General features: G+C 40.9%; 2 protein-coding genes across 5 annotated transcripts; one reads left to right on the forward strand and one right to left on the reverse strand.

The window, feature by feature from the left end:
- Positions 1 to 264: 264 nt before the first annotated feature.
- lmx1al (LIM homeobox transcription factor 1, alpha-like) lies at positions 265 to 18,589 on the forward strand. Of its 4 annotated transcripts, none has more exons than XM_070981969.1 (9): positions 265 to 599; positions 2,601 to 2,689; positions 3,455 to 3,644; positions 14,216 to 14,448; positions 15,024 to 15,187; positions 15,346 to 15,423; positions 15,516 to 15,636; positions 15,739 to 15,894; positions 16,405 to 18,589. In XM_070981969.1, the coding sequence occupies exons 1-9, from the start codon at positions 556 to 558 to the stop codon at positions 16,560 to 16,562; spliced, it is 1,233 nt and encodes a 410-aa protein (XP_070838070.1). In that variant the 5' UTR covers positions 265 to 555; the 3' UTR covers positions 16,563 to 18,589. The 4 variants fall into 4 exon arrangements, 2 of the variants coding, with proteins under 2 accessions (XP_070838070.1, XP_070838071.1); XR_011603131.1 differs by having other exon boundaries at positions 368 to 599; positions 15,719 to 15,894; XR_011603132.1 differs by having other exon boundaries at positions 368 to 599; positions 15,719 to 15,873; positions 16,405 to 16,516.
- Positions 18,590 to 19,225: 636 nt separating this feature from the next.
- LOC139343825 (coiled-coil-helix-coiled-coil-helix domain-containing protein 5) lies at positions 19,226 to 20,350 on the reverse strand. Its single transcript, XM_070981644.1, has 4 exons — positions 20,237 to 20,350; positions 19,851 to 19,991; positions 19,611 to 19,762; positions 19,226 to 19,395 (listed from the first exon to the last, which is right to left on the reverse strand). Coding segments are annotated over exons 1-4 (324 nt in total). The 5' UTR covers positions 20,239 to 20,350; the 3' UTR covers positions 19,226 to 19,366.
- Between the last annotated feature and the right edge of the window lie 122 nt (positions 20,351 to 20,472).

Genomic DNA, 20,472 nt, shown 5'->3' on the forward strand with positions numbered 1-20,472 from the left:
TACAAAGTCAGGCAACATTTTCTGATGTCTAGAGAGAATAATGATTGACTAATTGCTTTCATCTTCATTTGCCTTTGTCATTTTTGATCATATTTCCCCAGAAACAGGCAAAATCTAAGCGAATAATGAAATATTAGGATCATACCATTTTTTTCCCCCATGTGCGATGGGATCAATATCTCACACGTCTTTTCACGTATCAATTGCGCCCTTTAAAGTCTCCGTCTAACGCTGAACACAAATGCAGAAGACCATCCTCATATCAGTTATAAATAGGCTGCATCATCGCTCATCTTCCCCCATCATCTTCCGCACCTTCTCCCTCCCTCCCTGTCCGTACATCTCCTCCCTCTGCGCCTTTTTACGCACAAAACAAGTCAGAGCGCACACAGGCTGGCGGAGAAAACAGGAGAGACAATAGACAATAGTTTGGGTCATCATGGTATTTGGATTTTTACCGTAGGCAACATGCGCGGCGGACTTTGAGATACAGGTGAACAATCTGTAAACGCGTCTGATTCGTTTAGTACTGGCCGAAAGTTTCCCCAGGTTTTAATGTTGCCAACCGAGATTTCAGGAGGAGTGTGTTTCACCTCAAGGTAGGACTCCGCAAGCCAAGAACAGGTTGTCAGTGAGGACAGACTTGTGATTTCTAAGGCATTTTGTTGCTTGAATTGATGTGTGTCTCATCCCTGCAGCAGCGCTCGCTTTGGTCTGACGCTATTTGGCGTGTTTTTAAAAATGCTCAGGTTAGGAAAAAAAATATATAGAAAGAAAAAAAAAGATAAAGTCACGGTGACCTTGCCATCTGATAAATCATGATCTTTGATTTGGTCAAACAAATAGCTGAAGATAATGTAGAAATGAAACAAAAATATTACGTGTTTCAGTTGGAGGTTCAGTATCAAATACGTCGCTTTGGTGCGATGCTTATTGTGGATAATATTTCATTATCACATAAGTTTACAGATGTTTTATGAGTGGAAGACTCACATCCAATGGTTGGACCAAAACACAAGCTTAACATCTCAACTTTTTACTTTTGATAGCATGAGGGCAATCCTGGCCATTTCAACAGCCTCACAGCACATTTTCTCTGCTTGTTGTGATTTTAACTCCTGAGGACAAAAAGGCTTTCCATTACCTTTGAACCGCGAAAAACTTCCTATATTTTTTCCTTGCATGTCAGTCTGTACAGCGCGCTTTGACATCAACTTTACAGGGCAATTTATTGACCCACTGATCCTCCAATGAACATGGCAATTATTCTTCCTTTGATTGTAGCTCCAGGTGACCTCTCGCAAAGTAAATGAAATCTTTTTGAACATTTCTATTCCGGTAGTCATTATCAGAGTGTCAGGCTGTTGGTCTCAACATGTAATTGTGGATGCATTACACAAATGTATCAGTAATGTATTCAACCCACAATTAGGCAAAACGTCAAATCAGATTAGTTTCATTTGCATAATTCATTTGTTTTATTTCATTACTTCATTTTCTGTGGCAATGCGACAATTACCCGATATTCAATAGCCTATTTAATATTTAGTGGATTTTAAAGTCATTGTCCAAACCTCTCTCAAAAAAAAAGTCTTACAAAGATTCTTTACAAATATCATCCAATTGAAAATCCAAAAGGGAATAAAGGCGATTAATATTGTGAAGAACCTCTTGATTTAGCCAGCCTAATAAAAAATAAATATCACATAGGGCCACGGCAAACAATCTGCATTAAAGTAAATGTAGAACAATTAAAAAAAAAATTTTCCTGTTTCCTCAGCCAACTCATTCCTCTCTGAGTTTGTCGATTTTTAAAGTGAACTTTGCAGCACACAAAATGCCGTCAGCGTCCCCAATTTTTCCTCTGTATTACTCCATTTAGTCACATTGATGGAACAGTTGTGCAAATTAGAATAACAACCTAATAACCTAATAACAACCTAAAACTAATATAAATAAATTCTTGACCTTAATTTTTAGAGAAAACCTCAAAACATACAGATTTCCAAAATAATCAAAACAAAAATGTCTAAAATTATGGGCCTACTGGATTCTCTCTGGAAAATGACATACGTACTTTCTGCTATTTTTTCCACAAATGTTATCCTCTTTGTTAACTTCTGTTTAATTTCCATATATTATGTGGACTTATATTTAAAGGATGACATGTACTAAAAAAAGCAGCTGACTTTTTAGGGCTTTAGGGCCCTAAACTGTAACCTAATATTAACCAAAAATTAAGGTGGCGCAATAGTCTAACGTTTGGTGTTCATATGTAATTATTTTTATTTGGCTCTTTATTAAATTATCAGATATATAAGTGCAGTTTTTTCTGCCTCTAATAACTTAAATTAAACCCAAACTGCACGTGTGTGCGAATTCAGATTAATTTTGGATGTATTTTGTGGTAACTTAAAATGTCGTCCTGAAAATATTTTAATTTATTCTAAGTGACTGTTTTTCATAATCTGTTTGCATCGGCCTATATTTTGTCATATTAATTCCCTTATTTTCAAATGGGCTCGCTGCAGTGCTTCAGCTGATCGAAATGGTGCCTTTCTTTTCTTTTCTTTTTTTTTTTTTTTTTGGTCTTTCGATAGCGATCACACTGAGGGAAGGAGAGAAGGGATGAAAACAGAGGAAAGCCAGCAGTCCTGTCTGCAGCAGCCACCATCCTCAACGCCTTTTGGTGAGTGTCAGTGTGTTGCATGAGGCACGAACGAAATACACAAATACACAAATATTATCAGGATAGCAAGGCTTGTGATAAACATCATTTAGAATTATTATAAAGAGCACATAGGAGAAATTTCACTATTGAGTGCTATAAATCCCTACTGGGATATTATATGTATGTGTATATGAGGGCAAATGAGAGATTCATCAAGTGTGATAAAAATCACCACTGATTACTTATATGAATCCACTATCATTGCAAAAAATATTACGGAAATATTCGAGGGACATCAGGAGAGAAAAAAAAAGAGCCAAAACCAAAAGTTGTGTTTGTTACATTGACTATAACTTATACTTTCTAAAGGATATAACAAATGACTTGTATTGCAAAGTCCATTTAGGAATAAATGAGTATTAGGGACTTCTAAAATCTTGAGATTTAAAAATGAGTATAAAATGTCCATATGCGTTGGCCTATTGAATGCAACCGGCACGCACAGGATGAGCCTGGTAATAACATTGAAGGGGGCGGCAGTGCCAAATTTTGTAAAATATACACAGATATTTGTATTTTATGGGGTGGAAAAATATCCGTGAAACAGTGCATGCTTTTCCAGTGTTTTACAGATGGCCATGAGGAAATTTGGAGAGTCAGCAGCTCCTTATGGGGTGGGGTTGCACTGTGGAGACTTGAACTCATAACCTCAGTATTTTAAACAGCTTGATTTGGGCCCTGTCTGTCTCTCTATCCACGCATTGATATGTTGACCCGCTCCAGGTCCGGAGTACAGGGGAGGAGGAGAGTTGTGTGCGGGCTGCGAGTCTCCCATCGCCGACCGCTTCCTGCTGCGCGTGAACGAGCGCTCCTGGCACGAGACCTGCGTCAAGTGCGCCGTGTGTTTGAGCGCGCTCACCGGGACCTGTTACTGCAGGGACCGCCTGCTGTACTGCAAGCACGACTATGAAAAGTAATAGCACACACACACACACACACACACACACACACACACACACACACACACACACACACACACACACACACACACACACACACACACACACACACACACAGAAAGTAGGGTTCAGTGTTTGTTGTTGCATTGACTGCAGAGTGGGGTTGTGGTGGAGGAAGTACTCAAGCCCTTTAATAAACTCATGTTACAACAAAAGCAGTTGAGAAACCTAATCTACAAGCAACAAAAGTAATTAAAATGCATGTCTTACAAGATGGAGCAAAGTAATTCATGAATTTTGGAGGTACATAATATTTCCTCCCAACTACACCTTCATTTTTGAGGTTGATCTCATGTTTATCTCTTAATCCACAAAGAAACAAACAGGTCTAATTACTAAAACACTGTCTCACAATAATGTAAATATTCTTGTAAACTACCAGTTGACCAATATGTACTAGGCTAAAGTACAGTGGATTAAACATTTACTTCTCAAATCTGTCTGCAGGTTTTTATTTACAGTAGAGGGGGACATGGTTTTTCTTGTGTAGCCACAGTTTCCTCCAATCAAATGCAAGTTGAAGTGATGTCACTCATCCTCTTAATACCCATGTTTTCAAGCCAAGAGGAAGCTAAATTCTGATTTCATGTTGATTCTGAGATCAAAATTATGTTTCTGGAGCTGGCCAAGTTTTAGTGACAGTAAGTTGATGTAGATGTGATCACTGTTGAAGTAGGTAAGTAAAAAGTATTCGTACAGCGCTTTTCACAGATGTCAGTCACAAAATGCTTAACGAGGGCATTATATTCAGAAAAGAAATTATAAAAGACAAAATCACCACCCAAGCCTCATATAAACACACACACACACACACACACACACACACACACACACACACACACACACACAAAGGGGTGAATTTGTGAAAAGACTGACCAGACAAAAGACGGTGATGAGGAGTAAGTCAGAGGTGGAAGAAACATGTCTTTTATTATCAGCAAATTGTTCAGAGTGAGTCTCTTGGCCACACTTAATATGAAAGTAATTAATGAATAGCCTTGTCAAACTCCTTTGCTTACCTGAACAAAAGCATAAATCTGGAACAAATCCAGATAAAACCCCTTTTTACCACAGCTGATGCACACAGTGCACAGTACATTCTTCAGCCTGAAACAGCTGGCTGTTACCAAACAAGTAAGCATCATTTGACACTTACGGAGTTAATTAGTAGGTGTCAAGAAAACTTAAGTATCTGCAGTGTTAAAAGTGGCCCTTAGTCAAGACAGTCATAACAGCACAAGTCTGATTAAAAAAATATTCATTCAATTCATGTTCAATCCCACATGTCCGTTATTACAAACAAGAGTGGTAAAGTTTTGCACAGACCTGTATAGCTAAATTTTAGATTGCAATCACGATATTGAATGTATCTGACTGGATAATTTAAAGTATGTATACAGTTAATGGAAATTTTAGATTTCATTTAAATTGTACCAACCCAATAACATGAAAATGAAGTTTGAAAATCTGACTAAGTGCGAGTGTGATATAGATAAAGCTGAAATCAAGCTCTGGAACACATTGATATAGATTATATGGTGTTAACAGACTGTGAGGCAACTTAAGGGGATTTAAGGGACTATTCAAGTTTCAAGTTCTTAATCTGAAGTTCTTGGGACATGATACATTCTACTTAGACAGTTTGTATATGGAAAAACATAGGAGCCCCTTTTCTCCCTGCTAGATATCAAAAATTGACAACTAACGGCAACTAACAGTTTAACGACAACTATTAGTTGACTGCTGCAGATTTGTTTGTACACTCATAGAGTTATAACAATGGATTTAGATTTATGGGAGCATGTCCATGCCCACACTGTCCATGTACACAATCTCCTTTCATTTATCAGCACTTAATACTTAATATTCCATGCTCCATAGTAATGCAATGTACAATGTCTGTACACACCAACACAATATGCTGCAATGTAAAACAATAACACATGTTCAATAGTTGCTTTGTGAAGTGTAAAATGTCACATTTGTTTGAGGCCATATTGTGTGTGTGTGTGTGTGCGTGTGTGTGTGTGTGTGTGTGTGTGTGTGTGTGTGTGTGTGTGTGTGCGCGCGCGCGCGTGCGCACGTGCATGTGCACATGTGTGCTTTTCGTTTCGGTTGTTTGGTGTGTGTTGCGGTCAGTGGGTGTGCCTGCAGTGGGAGCTCCAGGCGTAGACAGCTGAAGGACGAGCCTGAAACTTGTTATCATTGTTTTGAAAAGTGTCAGACGGCATCCAGCGGCACAGACTCTCCCACTGTACCTGACATCTGGAGGAGAGAGAGAGAATGAGAGAGAGAGAGAGAGAGAGTGAGAGGGAGGGAGGGAGGGAGGGAGGGAGGGAGAGAGAGAGAGAGAGAGGAACTGGCTGATGAAAGTCTTATTGTGTGACGTTTATCTGAAAAAATGACTGGGAAACGTGGAGGCAATAGCTTATCATAAATGAAGCACATGGGTTCATTTTCAGTGATGTAATGAAAAAGCGTATTTGCTCTCCTCGTGTAATGACTGTAATTGTATATCCAAATTAATAGTCAGCAGCTCATTCACTATGGTGTTGATTTAGTCCCCTATACATTGCATATGGATAGTTGCCTTGTTGTGTGAGTCGGTGCCAGACTTGGCACACAGTACTGCCTGTGACCTTCAGTGGATCAGCAACAATGTCTCCTTGTTTTCCCTGCAGTCTGTCCATCGGCGCCTTACACTACACCCCCCCACACCCCCCATCTAGAGCAGGTGTGTGCATTGTAACAGATAACCCTGTCCAAGAATTTGCAACGTGCATAAAAATTTTATACATTCATACAATTATTAGGGGGTGCTTGTTTTTCTTTTAACCCTCTGCTTGAAGCTTGGTTTCATTTTGGTGGCAGATGGTTGAAAGAGGCAGATCAACTGCCTGATGTCTACACACACTGATTGTCAGGTGTTAAAATAAGTGACTTACTTTTGAAGAATGCCTGGATGAAATGTATACATGCACGGTAAGACGACATCTTGCAGGTTTTTTCTTGCTCATACTGGGCTATTTTCCATCTCGCCCTCGTGCAGTATCTCTGGCTTGTCCAAATATTTTTCATTTATCCTTTGCTTTGATGACATCACCCATCGCACACAGGCAGGAAGAACTCTCCTCCCTGACTCTCCATCAGCATAAGCTAAAGGCCACACCGTACAGCATTGCTACCCTCTGCATTTGTTCGCACGTGCTTGTTTTTGAAGATATAGTGAAATAGAAGTAAATGCAAAATCTGTTATGGGGGAAATATCTTTGAATTCTTTAATGATTAATAATTTTGTTGGGGGGAAAAAAGATGTGGATGTCTTTCAGTTCAAATGAGAGGACAAATCTAATTTTGAAATGTGGCCCATCCCCCACCCAGAATTCATCTGGGCTAAACTGCCTTCAAGGCAAAAGTTTATTCAACATTTGCATGTTGAATGTTTTCCAAGGAAATCTTTGCTCTCCGAGTTGATCACTCCGATGCTCAAAAAGCCGATGTCAGGTTTTAACTTAACAGTAGACATTTTAAGGTGAAGCACATAACCCTATTCCAAATATTAAAGCAGTGTATAGACCTATATAAAATACAAGTTTAGCCATGAGTCATATTCAAATTCCCTACCTTAAACTTGTGAAAAATAAGCGATCACTCTACTGCCAATCATTATCTATGTAATAAAACAGGAGGTATGCCTTCAGTTTCGAGATTCCCTGCTCTCAATCTGTTATGGAAATGAGGGGATTTAGACACAATAAACTCAAGTGCATCTTGTGGATTTTTCTTGCGGATTTATTTTTGTTTTGAAACCTCAAGATATTTTTTTGGAACTCCATGCTATTATGGACCAGATGTTCAGCATGAGGCTATAGAATGATTTTGTGGCAAGACCTCACACTCATCCACACGCTCCAAATTCCCATCAGGATGTTTGTGCACGGGTTCAATGCATCACTTTTACCATCAAGATGGGCTGAATAATAAAGATTAGGATGGAAGGCAATTTACTACATCAGAAACAGGTATTAGATGGAAGAATTGTGGTATATTTTGAATAAAAGTTGCAGGATGATTAAATATTATTCTGACTGAAAATAAGATGGCAAAACCACATAAGTAGCATGCAGCAATAATGCCTACCATCCTCAGTATCCACACACTTTTTCACTTTTTTTTCGACATTATGGTTCCTTGCCAAACTGAGCAGTATAAGGCCAATGTTCCCTGGTCAATAGTGCTGAGCCCAGACAGAATGGAGGGTAGTCTGGCTGTGTGGAGCCTGCATGTGAGCTCCCTTGTAAGCCCCATAAAGGCAGCTTCAGCCCTGTGAAAAACAGGTCACCAGGGTGGATATTCACTAAACCTTGGGTTTAATACCTCACTCTGTGGGGTGGAGGGCACTGAGACTACATCTAGGTTTACAAACCCTCTCTTTGCAGACAGAGAGAGGGAGACCCTGCCGCCACAGTTATGGAATCTCCCTCTGCTGACCAGGTAGTCGTATGTGAGTCTAACACCCACGGCCTAACAGAGTATCCTCTCAAGTTACCGTGCATTTATGTGAGTGAACTTGTGAGTCTTGCAGCTCTGAAACACTGCGACTGAGGATAGAAATTGCATCTTCTAACCCTCTTCTCCCTTCCATAACCCCACCCCGCCCACAATTTCTCTCCCTGTCTCTCTATCCGTTACCTCGTTCATCACTGTCTGCTTTGTAATAATATTTCTCTATTCCAAACCTCATTTCGTTCTCGTTGAGATTGATGGCAGCGATGACACCAAACAGTTTATCTCGCTGTTTATCCCTTGTTTTCTCTTAATCGCCTCCCCTCCCTCAGTGCCTCTTTGTGTCTCGGGATGGGAACGGGAGGAGGTGGTGGGGAGGCTGATTGGGTACAGTGCTAATTACCCAGCATTCTGTGGCTGTCCTGTCATGACAGGCCTGACACTGGGCTGCAGGGAAATACTATTAGAGAGAATTATGCAACGACACATCAGAAGGACAGCAAGCCCTTATCCTCGTCAGCTAGCACCTCAACTCTGGTTAATGAGTCAGTGCCATATTAATTACTTTTAATATATCAAGTCTAAATACTGAAACTGTCATCGTGTAAAAGGTCTGTTCAACAAACTTCCTCTATTGGCACCTAACCATGCAGACAGTTTTGGTTGTATCTGCTCAGCTTTTGAGATATTCACTGCTAAAATTGGAGAAAAGGTGAATGGAATTTTGTATGTGATGCTCACAGCAAACTAAAGTTATGTTTGAAAAAGCATGGAAAAAATGTCACTGCTGTTTTTTAGGTTCTCTCAGAATTTCTCAAAACTATCTCCATTGCTCAAAATTATTAGCAAGCACGAAATATGTTTAAAATGTTGTTTGTTTAAAATTTCTGCTCATACAATGAACCTGCAAAGGGAAGGAAACTTTGTGGTTCAATGTGGGTATAGGTGAATCAATCACTGACAGTTCAGGACTGTACTGTACATATAAATCCCAGTGAGAGGCTACACATAATGCTTGTGGTTCTGAACTACGCCTCTCTTACCCAGGAGCCTTAAAGTTGCTAAACCTGCAGCTCAACAGATGATGGCTGGGGGTGTGCCAGTGGAAAGGACAGTAGGGATGGGGTAGTTTTTGTGTTTTGATGGTGTGCTATTGGAGAACAATCAGATTTTATGGTATAAATGAAAGAACATCAGGGAGAAACCTAACTACAGGAGAAAACGTTCCAAATGGGATAAAGACGGTAAAGATGAGGGGTCTGAGAGTTTTAGGTAGGGATCCAGCTGCAGGGAGGGGCAGATTTTTGTCTGGGTGCATGTGTATGTGTGAGAGGAGGGGGTGATATTGCCACTGTTTTTGCATAATGTGAGATGAGACCCCATCATCTTTCCTCCCCCACAACAATTTTATAACAGACAGCTAATAAATGTTTCATGGCAGAACAAGCTGCTCGCCTTGGCTTTATTAAATCTGAGATAATAAAAGCAGAGAGGGAGAGGAAAAAAGAGAGAGAGAATAGGGGGTCGCACCAGAGAGGGAGAGATAGGGAGATCGGCATAGACTTTTCTCAAATCGACCGGCTGTATCTCCTGTTTCTGGGGCAACGGGTCCCGCTGTCCCCCACCACCCCCTCCCCGCTGCTTCCCACTCCGCCAGAGACAGACAGGAAATGAGAAACGGGCAGACAGGATATTGCGTTCTGGTGGCCTGGGGATTAACTGTTTTATCTAAACTAACACACACACACACACGCACACACACGCACACACGCGCACACACCCGCACACACCCACGCGCACACCCACTCACTCACTCACTCACGCACACAAACACACATCCATATCCTCACACATAGCATTCATTCTTGGTAGCATCAGGTGTAAATCGCACACACCCAGAGACATAGTCCATGCACGACATGCAGGGTTTTGTTGTTACTTCACGCAGGTACATTACATTTGGTCTTGAATATTACAGGCGTCAGTGCTGCTCTCATGTAGAGCTGGTCTTATTACTGGTGTGAACGATTTGCAGTGAGAGTCATGACATGTAACTGTGTAACTGTGAGATTAGCTGAGGGTTTGTGCAACAATGCCACTAAAGAAGTATTCCATACAATGCAGGCCCTCGTGGCCATTAGATAACAACTATTACATAGCTTTTACAAAATTTGGAGAGCGTTCATTGAGTGAGAGGACTGTTTATGATGTTACTTTAGTGATGCTTGGATGGATATGGTGCACAAATGACAGCATCTGTCAGTGTTTTATTGATGTTTGTACCCAGGCACCTTATCTGTGTTTACACAAACTGTGCATATTTGTGTTTATGTGTGCATGTGACTGTATATATACCCACACGTGTGTGTGTTTGTGTCTGTGTCTGTGTGTGTGTGTGTGTGTGTGTGTGTGTGTGTGTGTGTGTGTCTGTGTGTGTGACTGTACTGTATATATATATTTATATACATGTGTGTATTTGTGTGAGTGTGAGTGAGTGAGTGAGTGGTGGCAGGGGTAGTGAGTATCGTGGGGAATGCTGGGAGATTTTAATAACACAGAAGCAGTGCAGGGAGATTTAATAAAAGGAGATGATGTGATTACTGAACCCTGGCTCTGAGCCATTTTGCTTCACAGAGCAATATCCGCCGAAAGTGCGCGCGCGCACACACACACACACACACACACACACACACGAAGAATCAAGAAATAGATACCAAAAAGAATACAACTTAAAAGTATGACTGTTGCATATCATTTGTTCTTTTTGCATCTATCGCATGAATCCTTGGATGTACCTTCATTTTCAGGGATTGTGTAAACACCTATTCATGTGACACATGCGGTCATTCTGAACACATTGAGTATTTGGAAATCACAAGCTTGTACATTAATATCTCATCATATTATATGTGTGTGAAGCAGAGATGTGTCTTAAACTACAGGCTAGGCATCAAAATGAGTGACACTGGTAGATCTTTGATGAGTCACAGTTTCAGAGTGATGCCTTAATCTGTCCAAGTTCTCACTTGCTTACATGCATCTGCTCCAAACCTAGTGCAATGGGAGTTAGTATAAGCAAAACCCTACCTGTATAAATATTCATCAATTATGAAAGCAAGCACAACAACTGTAATCGCTCTGAGACACATACATATTTATGGAATGATTGTGTGATGTGGTCCACACAGTGTCGTGCTTGTCAGAGCTCACAGGCAAAACAACGCCACATGACGCAGCTTAGGGAGATGACGAAGATTCTGTTATACTGTTTGTATGCCTAGGATCTACAATAAGCAAGTAGGAAAGAGCTGATTATAACCACCTAATACTTAAAACACATCACCTTTTTCTGCCTCTCTGTATTTGATCTCATAATCAGTGAGCTTGTAATTAGTTGTGCCCCCTAACCCCTCAGAAATCCATGGCGCCAAACAAAAAGGTGCCTGCAGCCAAGGTTCCTGATATTTTGTACCACACAAGCTCACAAGCAGACAGTATTCTGTCTGCTCATTCACTTCTCTTCTCTGTAATTCTGTACATATGAATATTTCCCACATCACGTCTTTGGAGGAAAGCCCTCTAAATCCAAAGCAAACCCTTCTTCAAAATATCCTTTCTCATAGCTCACAGCTGGTTTTAGCGCTACACCTCAGCTGTTTAAATTCTAATTTCATTCATACTTTTATATCGTTGCAATTTAAATGCTAGAAAACAACTTTCTCTGTATTGTAGGTCTTTTCCATTGATTGCCTGGTGTAGTAATGACATTTAATCTTAAAAAAAGAAGCACCTGTTTATTGTGGTTCTGTAACATTATTGAAACTGGATCAATTTAAATTCATAGACTCATGACAAATTTAAAAATAGAATTAAAGAAAAATGTAACTGTACATTGCAAAAGAGATGGCGTTCTATAAATTTATTCGAACACATAGGGAAAGTAATAATAATAATAATAATACTGATAAGAAGAAGAAGAAGAAGAAGAATTCAGGGCCGCTCTATAACCATCATGGCCATGCTGATTTATTTGAAGCTACACCCTGGTCAGGGGCAGTGTGAATGATACTTCTATTAGAGGGATTAGACTGATCTACTTACAGACCCCCCTCTGTGGCAGTTGCCCCAAGTTGCCTTCATTTGCCATGTTGAGTAAATTCCTACCGTGCTGTGTACACCCCGATTAGGGAGTGTGGCACTTAAAAACCAACATCATCGGTCTTATGTCAAACAATCCTGTGACTATTATGTTCTGTCGTATTTCGCTCACAGTGAAAGGAAGCATTTAAAGTGTTTAAGTGTGTGTTTGGATGGAGAGTGAGGCTGCACACAGCAGAGAGGTGATCGTGCGCCTTTGTTGAATTTATTAGGTGGCAGATATATTGTGATTATCAGGTGGGTTCTTGCAAATATTTTACAGTAAAGACGCATTTCTCTAAGATGCAACACAATGTTTCTACGAGACAATAGGCTGAGTAACCTTTTCAGCACAAGATCCTGTCACAATAGATTTGAGTGGGGTTGTTTAAAGGGATACTTGTGTTTGCATTATGATGTTAAGTTAGCGACACTGTCATTTGGGGAATTTGGGGAGCGTTTGGCAGATGGATTGAGAAAGATTAGCCGTAGCAGCTGCGTTTGGGACAGAATCGCAGATTAGGAGCTCTAATGTGCAGACCTGGCTCCTTCTTTACACTCCAGATTTGGGCAGCAACACCTTCCTATCACTCAGTCAGGGAGCGTCAACACTTCTGCCTTCGTCCCTTCCTCCCCCTGTTCACTCCCCTCTCATCCTCCCTTCCCTCTAGTCCAGTTTATTTGTGTTTTGTTCTATTTCTGCATCCACAGACCTTTCTCTTTCTCTCTTTCTTACATCTATGCTCTGACATAACTTGTAAGTCTTCCTGCTATATTCTGGTGACCAAGCGTATCAGTGCTATTTCCTGATTGCAGGTTGCACAACCAGCATCATGATGAGTGAGGTTATGGTGAATGTGGGTAACTAGCCATTATCAGACTAGGTATTCTGATATTCACTGGGTGAGTGTCTGCAAATGTCTGTGTGCATGCCTGTGTGTGTGTGTGTGTATGCAAGTGTGTGTGAGTGTCTATATTTGTGTGCGAATGTGTGTTTTAGTGTGCATAAGTGAGAGGAGAGAGATTAACCCCATGCTATCCCCAATCCCTGGTTATGAGTTTACAGCGTCTGTCTGGCCATCGCACTGTTTAAACAACAATCTAATTAATCCTGTCTTTATTAGTTTCAGTGAACTGGGGAGGCAGGCTGGGAGGGCGTTTGGGAGAACTGGGAATGCTGGCAGAAAATACTGGGGAGGGAGGGGGAGGAAACCAAGTGCGAGAGCAGGGATTTGAGAGGAATTTAATGGCAGAGACTTAGGCCTTGTGAATGGAAATAGGGATGTGAAGAGATGGTGAGGCAGGAGAGAAATTGAAGGGTTATAACATCTCACAGGAGGAGAGATGGGTTGACAAAAGGAGGAAAGTGGTCATGGGGAAAAGCAATGGACCAGAGAAGGCCCCTCTATTAAGCTTTATTCATAGTGTTAAATAAGTACTTTAAGATTGTGGGTGGGATATGGATAGACTGGGGTTTACCCCATCAAACAGATATCAGCATTTCAGGATTTAAAAGGGAAAGACTCACAGCAGGCAGCTCTCTTATTACAAGCTAACTACTGCCACCTACTGCAATGAGGGAGAAAAGAAAATACAATATAAAAATGCCAACTACTGTAATTCCTCTCAGCAGATGTTCACCTTGTTGCTCTGTGAATTGGGTAATGTTTATATGACCTTTAATTAAGAGACTATGCTAATCTCCAGAATCATTTGAGCTGAGGGTAAATGTATCGGAGCCCCTTGTCTGTGCCTCCATCTTTAATTACCTCACCTTTCTTTTTCTTCACTCCTTGACTCCATTAATGCCATGTAAGACAATCCAGTTTATGTAGGTATGCTTCACATGTAAGCCCACGCGTGTCTTTCTGTGCACCTCCAGGCTGTTTGTAAGGAAGTGCAGCGGCTGCCTGCAGGTGATTGGACGTTCAGAGCTGATAATGCGTGTGCAAGGCCAGGTGTACCACCTGGGATGCTTCACTTGCTGTGAGTGTGAACGCCGGCTGCAAAGAGGTGATGAGTTTGTGTTGAAAGAAGGCCAGCTGCTCTGCCGCATGGACTATGAGAAGGAGAGGGAAATGCTGGCCGCTATTAGTCCCACACCAACTGAATCAGGTAAAGTAGGTTTGTTACAAGGCTGCTTCGCCTGAGCCACATGGCAGTCTGTTCAAAATTGCTTGGCTTTTCCACACACATCTTAGCCAGACTCCCTCTTTTACATTTGTGCATTCAACATATTTTTCAGCACAGCCAATTTCAGTCACATTCCTCCACTGCAGGCCAGTGAGTAGCCCCTGAAGGGCAAATAGAGGTGTGAGGGGCTAAGTCTCAAGCTGCTCCATTGTTCAGTACGTTGTATGAACTGGATCTCAGAAACCGATTAGGTTACTGGCTCAATGACCACTGGGATGAGTCATAGTGCCCAACACAACTGCTTGGCAACAGCACATCGTAACAACAAAAGGTCTTGGAAAAATATAAACTGTTATAGTAGTAATAAGTAATAATATTAAACACTCTAGAAACTGTTTCGTTCTCAGTACCTACTGAACTAGGGACCAGTTTTTTTTAAAAGTCTGAGTCACTTAAGATTTAAAAACCTCTTTTTCATTTAAGGAAGTATGAAAATGTGCCTTCTCAGATGGGCTGCTCTGATTCTCCTTTTTTTTTAATCTGCTTACCTTGTTCAGTAAAAAGTGAGGATGAGGATGGTGGAGGAGGCTCTGGCGGAGGGAAAGGTGGTGATGAAGGCAAGGAGCACAAGCGCTCAAAACGACCACGCACCATCTTGACAACACAGCAGCGTCGTGCTTTCAAGGCCTCCTTTGAAGTGTCTGCTAAGCCTTGCCGCAAGGTGGGTGGACCACTCGTCTTATTAATGGAAATTCCCACCACATAATACTCCCTTGCAAATTTCATTCCCCTTTGGCATCTACCTCAGTCTGTATAGCAATCAATCTCAAGGTGTGTTTGTCACTGTAAAGTTTGCATCTTAAAAACTCTAATCTGTAGGTGAGAGAGACACTGGCTGCTGAGACTGGACTGACAGTGCGCGTTGTGCAGGTGTGGTTTCAAAACCAGAGAGCCAAGGTCAGACTTTTTACGTTTCCTGAGGACAGGTTTTGTTTCATATGTCAACACACAGAGAAAATTCATACAGACTGTGCGTTTTTGTGTCTCAGATGAAAAAGATAGCTCGCAGACAGCAGCAACAGCAGCAGCAGCAGCAGGAACAAGAGCAGCTGGGAGGGAACAGGAGAGGACCCAGTAGAGGGGGCCGCCAAAGCAATGACGACAGCGAGGGTAAGAGCTTAAAGTGCCAATGCAGAATCGAGAAGAACAAGCAAATGTTTAATCAATAGATGATGAAACGGTGTGACTAAAGGAATTCTCATCTCTACACAGATGGCTCTAGTACCCATGGCATGGATGGGATACTGGGGTATCCTTCTCTGCCACGCCAGCAGCTTCTAGCTCTAGACCCCAACATCTACGGTGGAGAGCCATTTAGACATGGGCTTACACCGCCTCAGCTGAACAGTGAGCAGCTCCACTCCTATGGTGAGACAGGATGTTGAAGTTGCAAATTCAAAAGAAACTGTCCATGCAAAATTATTCCCCCTCGCTCATGAAAGTCAAAACCATAATTCAAAGTCATGAGGCCATTCAGCAACTTAGTCTCTGTAGTTATAGCAAATGTCAGCCCTCTTTCAAACCCCTGGGTTTAATGGAGCCTAACATACTCTTCAAAAAATGCACTGCTTAATTTTTTTTTAGAAAATGAACAGTGGGGGGTAGTGAGGCAAAAAATGTAATATTAAGAGTCAAAAGAGTCATTTTATATCAGCTGATGTTTGGGGGACACTTTTCCTGGTTTCTAGTTGTTAAAAGATGTGAGATTAAACTTCCCAGGCTGACTGACTGTCTATTTGGCAGGTCCATTAGCTTTTGATTTCTGAGCAAACATTAGTGCTTACTTTCATATTATTTATATATTCTTCTCTGCTTTCTGGTGCTAATTAAAAAAGGCTCCACTTCAGCTGTGCACACTCTCGCTCTTTTTCACCGCAGACTCAGAGACAGTGTTCCACGACCTGGACAGCGACGGAAGCCTCGGTCACCTTGGAGACTGCCTCTTAGCAACTGCGGACGGTAGTCTCCTGCCAGGGCGAGTGGGAAACCCCATTGATCGTCTCTACTCCATGCAGAACTCCTACTTCACCTCCTGACCCTTATAAACTCTCACCCTTTCCCTTCCTGTTTCACCTTTCACCTCAAAGATGCAGCTAATGGAGTCTGTCCATCAACATGCCTGTGGGACCACTCTCCATGAAAATGCCGACACCCAAACACATTTCTGAGCTTTTACCGTATCACAGGCCAAAATAATTAGTTGTTAGGCATACTGTAGTCATAACATCAGTTTGCAGCAGATTCGCATAATGTTACCATTATCTTTCCTCGATAAGAATCACATGCTGGAAATACAGACACTGTAAATGTCGAAGATATGTAAAAAGACCTCAATTTCTCCTGTTGTATTTATGTAATGTTCAATGAAACACCTTTCATGGCACTTTCCAACAAAAAAACAACAAAGACACTTATTCAAACATTAATATGTATACCATGAATTACAGATGATAACTGGTTGTTGAAAGTGAATTCATCAATCAAGTAACATGTATTTAGGAGTCTTGGCAGGTCTCATGAGCAGCTGAGGGTCTAACTTAGATTAGTATATTGCATAACTTTTTTTTTTTTTGACAGGACTGGTAATTACTTATTGTGCGTGAAAGACTGTAGCATATACAATATTGTATATGGCTTGGAGTACAATTTTGCTCTCAGGTTAGTGTGTGTGTTTATATAACCTGAGATATAACTCAGGATAAGTTGCAAACAGGATTATAGTGCTACAACCCCAATTCCAAAAAAGCTGGGATGCTGTTAAACATAAGTAAAACAGGATGTGATAACTTGCTAATCTTTTTTAACATATATTCAGTTGAAAACAGTACTTGATTAATTGATTTTTTTGTAAATATATATACCTATTTTGAATTTGATGCCAGCAACATGTTTTAAACAAGTTGAGACAGGGGCCACTAAAGACTGGGAAAGTTGTGGAATGCTCAAAAAACACCTGTTTGGAACATTCCACAGGTAAACAGGTTCATTGGTAACAGGTGATAGTATCACTATATGAAAGGGGCATCCTCAAAAACCTCAGTCATTCACAAGCAAGGATGGAGCGAGGTTCACCACTTTGTGAAATGCATAATTGTATAAAGGATATGACTACAGGGGCTCGGGTACACTTTCTAAACCGGTGTCGGTAAACACAGTTCGTTTGCAAATGACTGCATTCGGTTTTCATTCACAGATTACACATGCAGTGTCCCAGCGTTTTTGGAATCTGGGTTGTAACTAGCCCAGTGACTTCAAGAACGTAGATTGCAAAGAGGAAGAAACTTTCCGTGTAGAAAGTTAATTTCAGACTACATTCTTAGTTTTTCATAATGCATGACAGGTATAATATGGACCAAAAAAAACTCACATATTTTTAGCATTTACACCACACTACAAGGTAATTTGAGTAGCCTTATGTGGACACAGGGTTGTACAAGTGATTATTGCTTTAGCTTTCCCTTCTCTTTTATAATGTAATCACTAAGAAGCAGTGCAGTAAATGACAACTAATAGCTCTACTATGCCCAAAAGTTAGGACACTGGGTGTACATGATGATGTGCTCCAAATGTAAATGTGAGTATGACTGTGTTACAGTTAATTGTTGTAGTCACTTTCTGTAATGATTTATTTCTCAAACATCTCAAATTAGATGTTGTTAGGTAGATATTTTGTACCTTCTGTGATAATCAGCAACTATTTAAACTGTAGCATGATATTTATGTGTCACAAAGTAGGTCTTAAGGAATAGCCTCCAAACTGAAGTTGGATAGCAGAAAGCATCAGGATCAGACTTACAATGTGGTGCAGAATAAAATAGGATTAAGGTGATACTCGTTTCATTTAGGTGCCAGTGATGGGCTACAGCTTGTGACATTTCTTTCATGACATTATGTTTGACTCTGATCACTGACTCATGGTATTTTTACAGTGATATTTTTGTGAATGTAACTTATTTGTGTGGTATTAGGCGAGTTCCTATCTTACTTTTTTGTTCAGTGACTGCCAGGTGATGTGCTTTGAATGTAATGTTGCTATATCTTCAATACAATCTGCAGTTTCATCTTTGGAGTGCGCTTGCCTTATTGTTCTACATATGATAAATGACGATGCACTGAAGCCTTTCTCATGTTGTATAAACTGAAGATATTACACTTGAAAAGATATAATTCATTTTACCCTCCATTACCCCCTTCAAAGCTTTAATAACTGAACCAGAAAAGGTCTGTTCTGCTTAGTGGTCACAGGGCTCATAACTCAACATCCTCCCTCTGTCTCTCTCAGTAGTCCTGCTGATTAGAAGTGGGCAGCCTCCTCCTTCTCCTTCCTTTCTTCCCAGGCTCCCTATTTCTCAGTCACCGAGTGATCAGGAGAGTTTGTGTGGGAGCGACACATTCCAGTTTAATATTTGACTCTGACTCAGACCTGGAGAGGGCGAGGGCGGGAGAGACAGACTTAAGGAACAGAAAACAACAGGATGACCCCGCTGAGTAATACAGGTTTGATGTCAATTTTAATGAGATGGTTCCATACAAATCAATGAAAACCAGAGTTCTTTACATACAGGCAATTATGAATGCTATTTTCACATGAACACAACATTTACATGAGGAGGAAAAGAATGCAGTAATTACATATCCTACACAACCTGTCTGAACTCAGCAGTGCTGCTGAATTCATCTCCTCTATCTTTGCTGAAGACAGGCAAATAGTCACAGTAAGTCACACAGAGGAAAACAAATATCCTGACAGTCACTGTACATACAGTAACATGTGAAACCAGCCCATCTGTGCTGTTGTGGAGACTGAAGTCATCTGAAGTTGATGGAAGATGTCTGAATGCTACGATGGCTGAGGTACTGGATTTGCAGCTGGGAAAAGAAAGGGCATGTATTGGTAATGTTGCCTATTGAAGTCAGACATAATAATAACCTGCATGCATAAACCATTCAGGTTGTTAAAAACCCACACATGTCCCTGCTTATTAAAGAGACAATAATCTCTGTGTCCCTGGCTCTTCTGTTTTAATCAGTTCTGCTCATATTTGTCCTTGAATGGTGTATGGCCAGTTACATCAAAGACTTACCCACTCCACTGATGTCCACGGTCTCTGCACAGCCCAGAAAGCGAGCCACATGTGCTGAGCAGGAGGTAGGATTGTCCTGATGTTCTCTCAGACACCGCTCAAACTCAACAAACTCCTTGGAACAGCCCTGTCTGATCTTCTGGATCACTGGGCTATCATAAGAAATTTAGGGGTTAGACACAATGTGCTTTGAAAATGTAGGAGTCAAATGGGAGTGAATGTACAAGTACGTCGCCTTACTGTGATGACGTGCACTGTGCAACCTTCATCTTCAGCTCATGACACGTTTGCTGCCATGTTGATGGATTGGAAGCCACACATGACCCATATGCCTCCATTTCTTTCTGGCAATATTTTGCCGTGATATCCATAGCTGCCTGCCTGAGTAGTTACAAAATTATGTGGATTAGTCAGTGATTACAGACAAGTTCAATACGCCACCGATCATAAAGCTGATAGACTTGCTATAAAAAGCACAAGCAATACAGTAAACCGAATGAAGTAGGTGGTTATAGCTTGATTCACAAAGTAGAAAATGTGTGTTGCCAGTCTGTCCCTACTTGTCTATCTATACTAGAGAATACAGTAAATGTAATGTTGATATGAGCCATATCTGAATGTCTTACATATTGCTCTTTTAGGGTTGTCTGACACGAAGACGCTGAACAATCAAGGTTATAGCAGCAGTATTTCTACATGTGGAACCATGTCAGTCCGGTAACTATACCGCACACACCCATTACTATTTGATAGGATGGAAATACAAAGTTGTGACTTGATCTTTTGTGTTATTGGTTCAAATTTGTGTCACTCTCACACTCTGGCTCCTCCTCTATAATGACGTAGTTTTATTAAAGGGGTA

Source organism: Chaetodon trifascialis, chromosome 15, assembly GCF_039877785.1.
Source record: "Chaetodon trifascialis isolate fChaTrf1 chromosome 15, fChaTrf1.hap1, whole genome shotgun sequence".
NCBI classification, from domain to species: Eukaryota; Metazoa; Chordata; class Actinopteri; order Chaetodontiformes; family Chaetodontidae; genus Chaetodon; species Chaetodon trifascialis.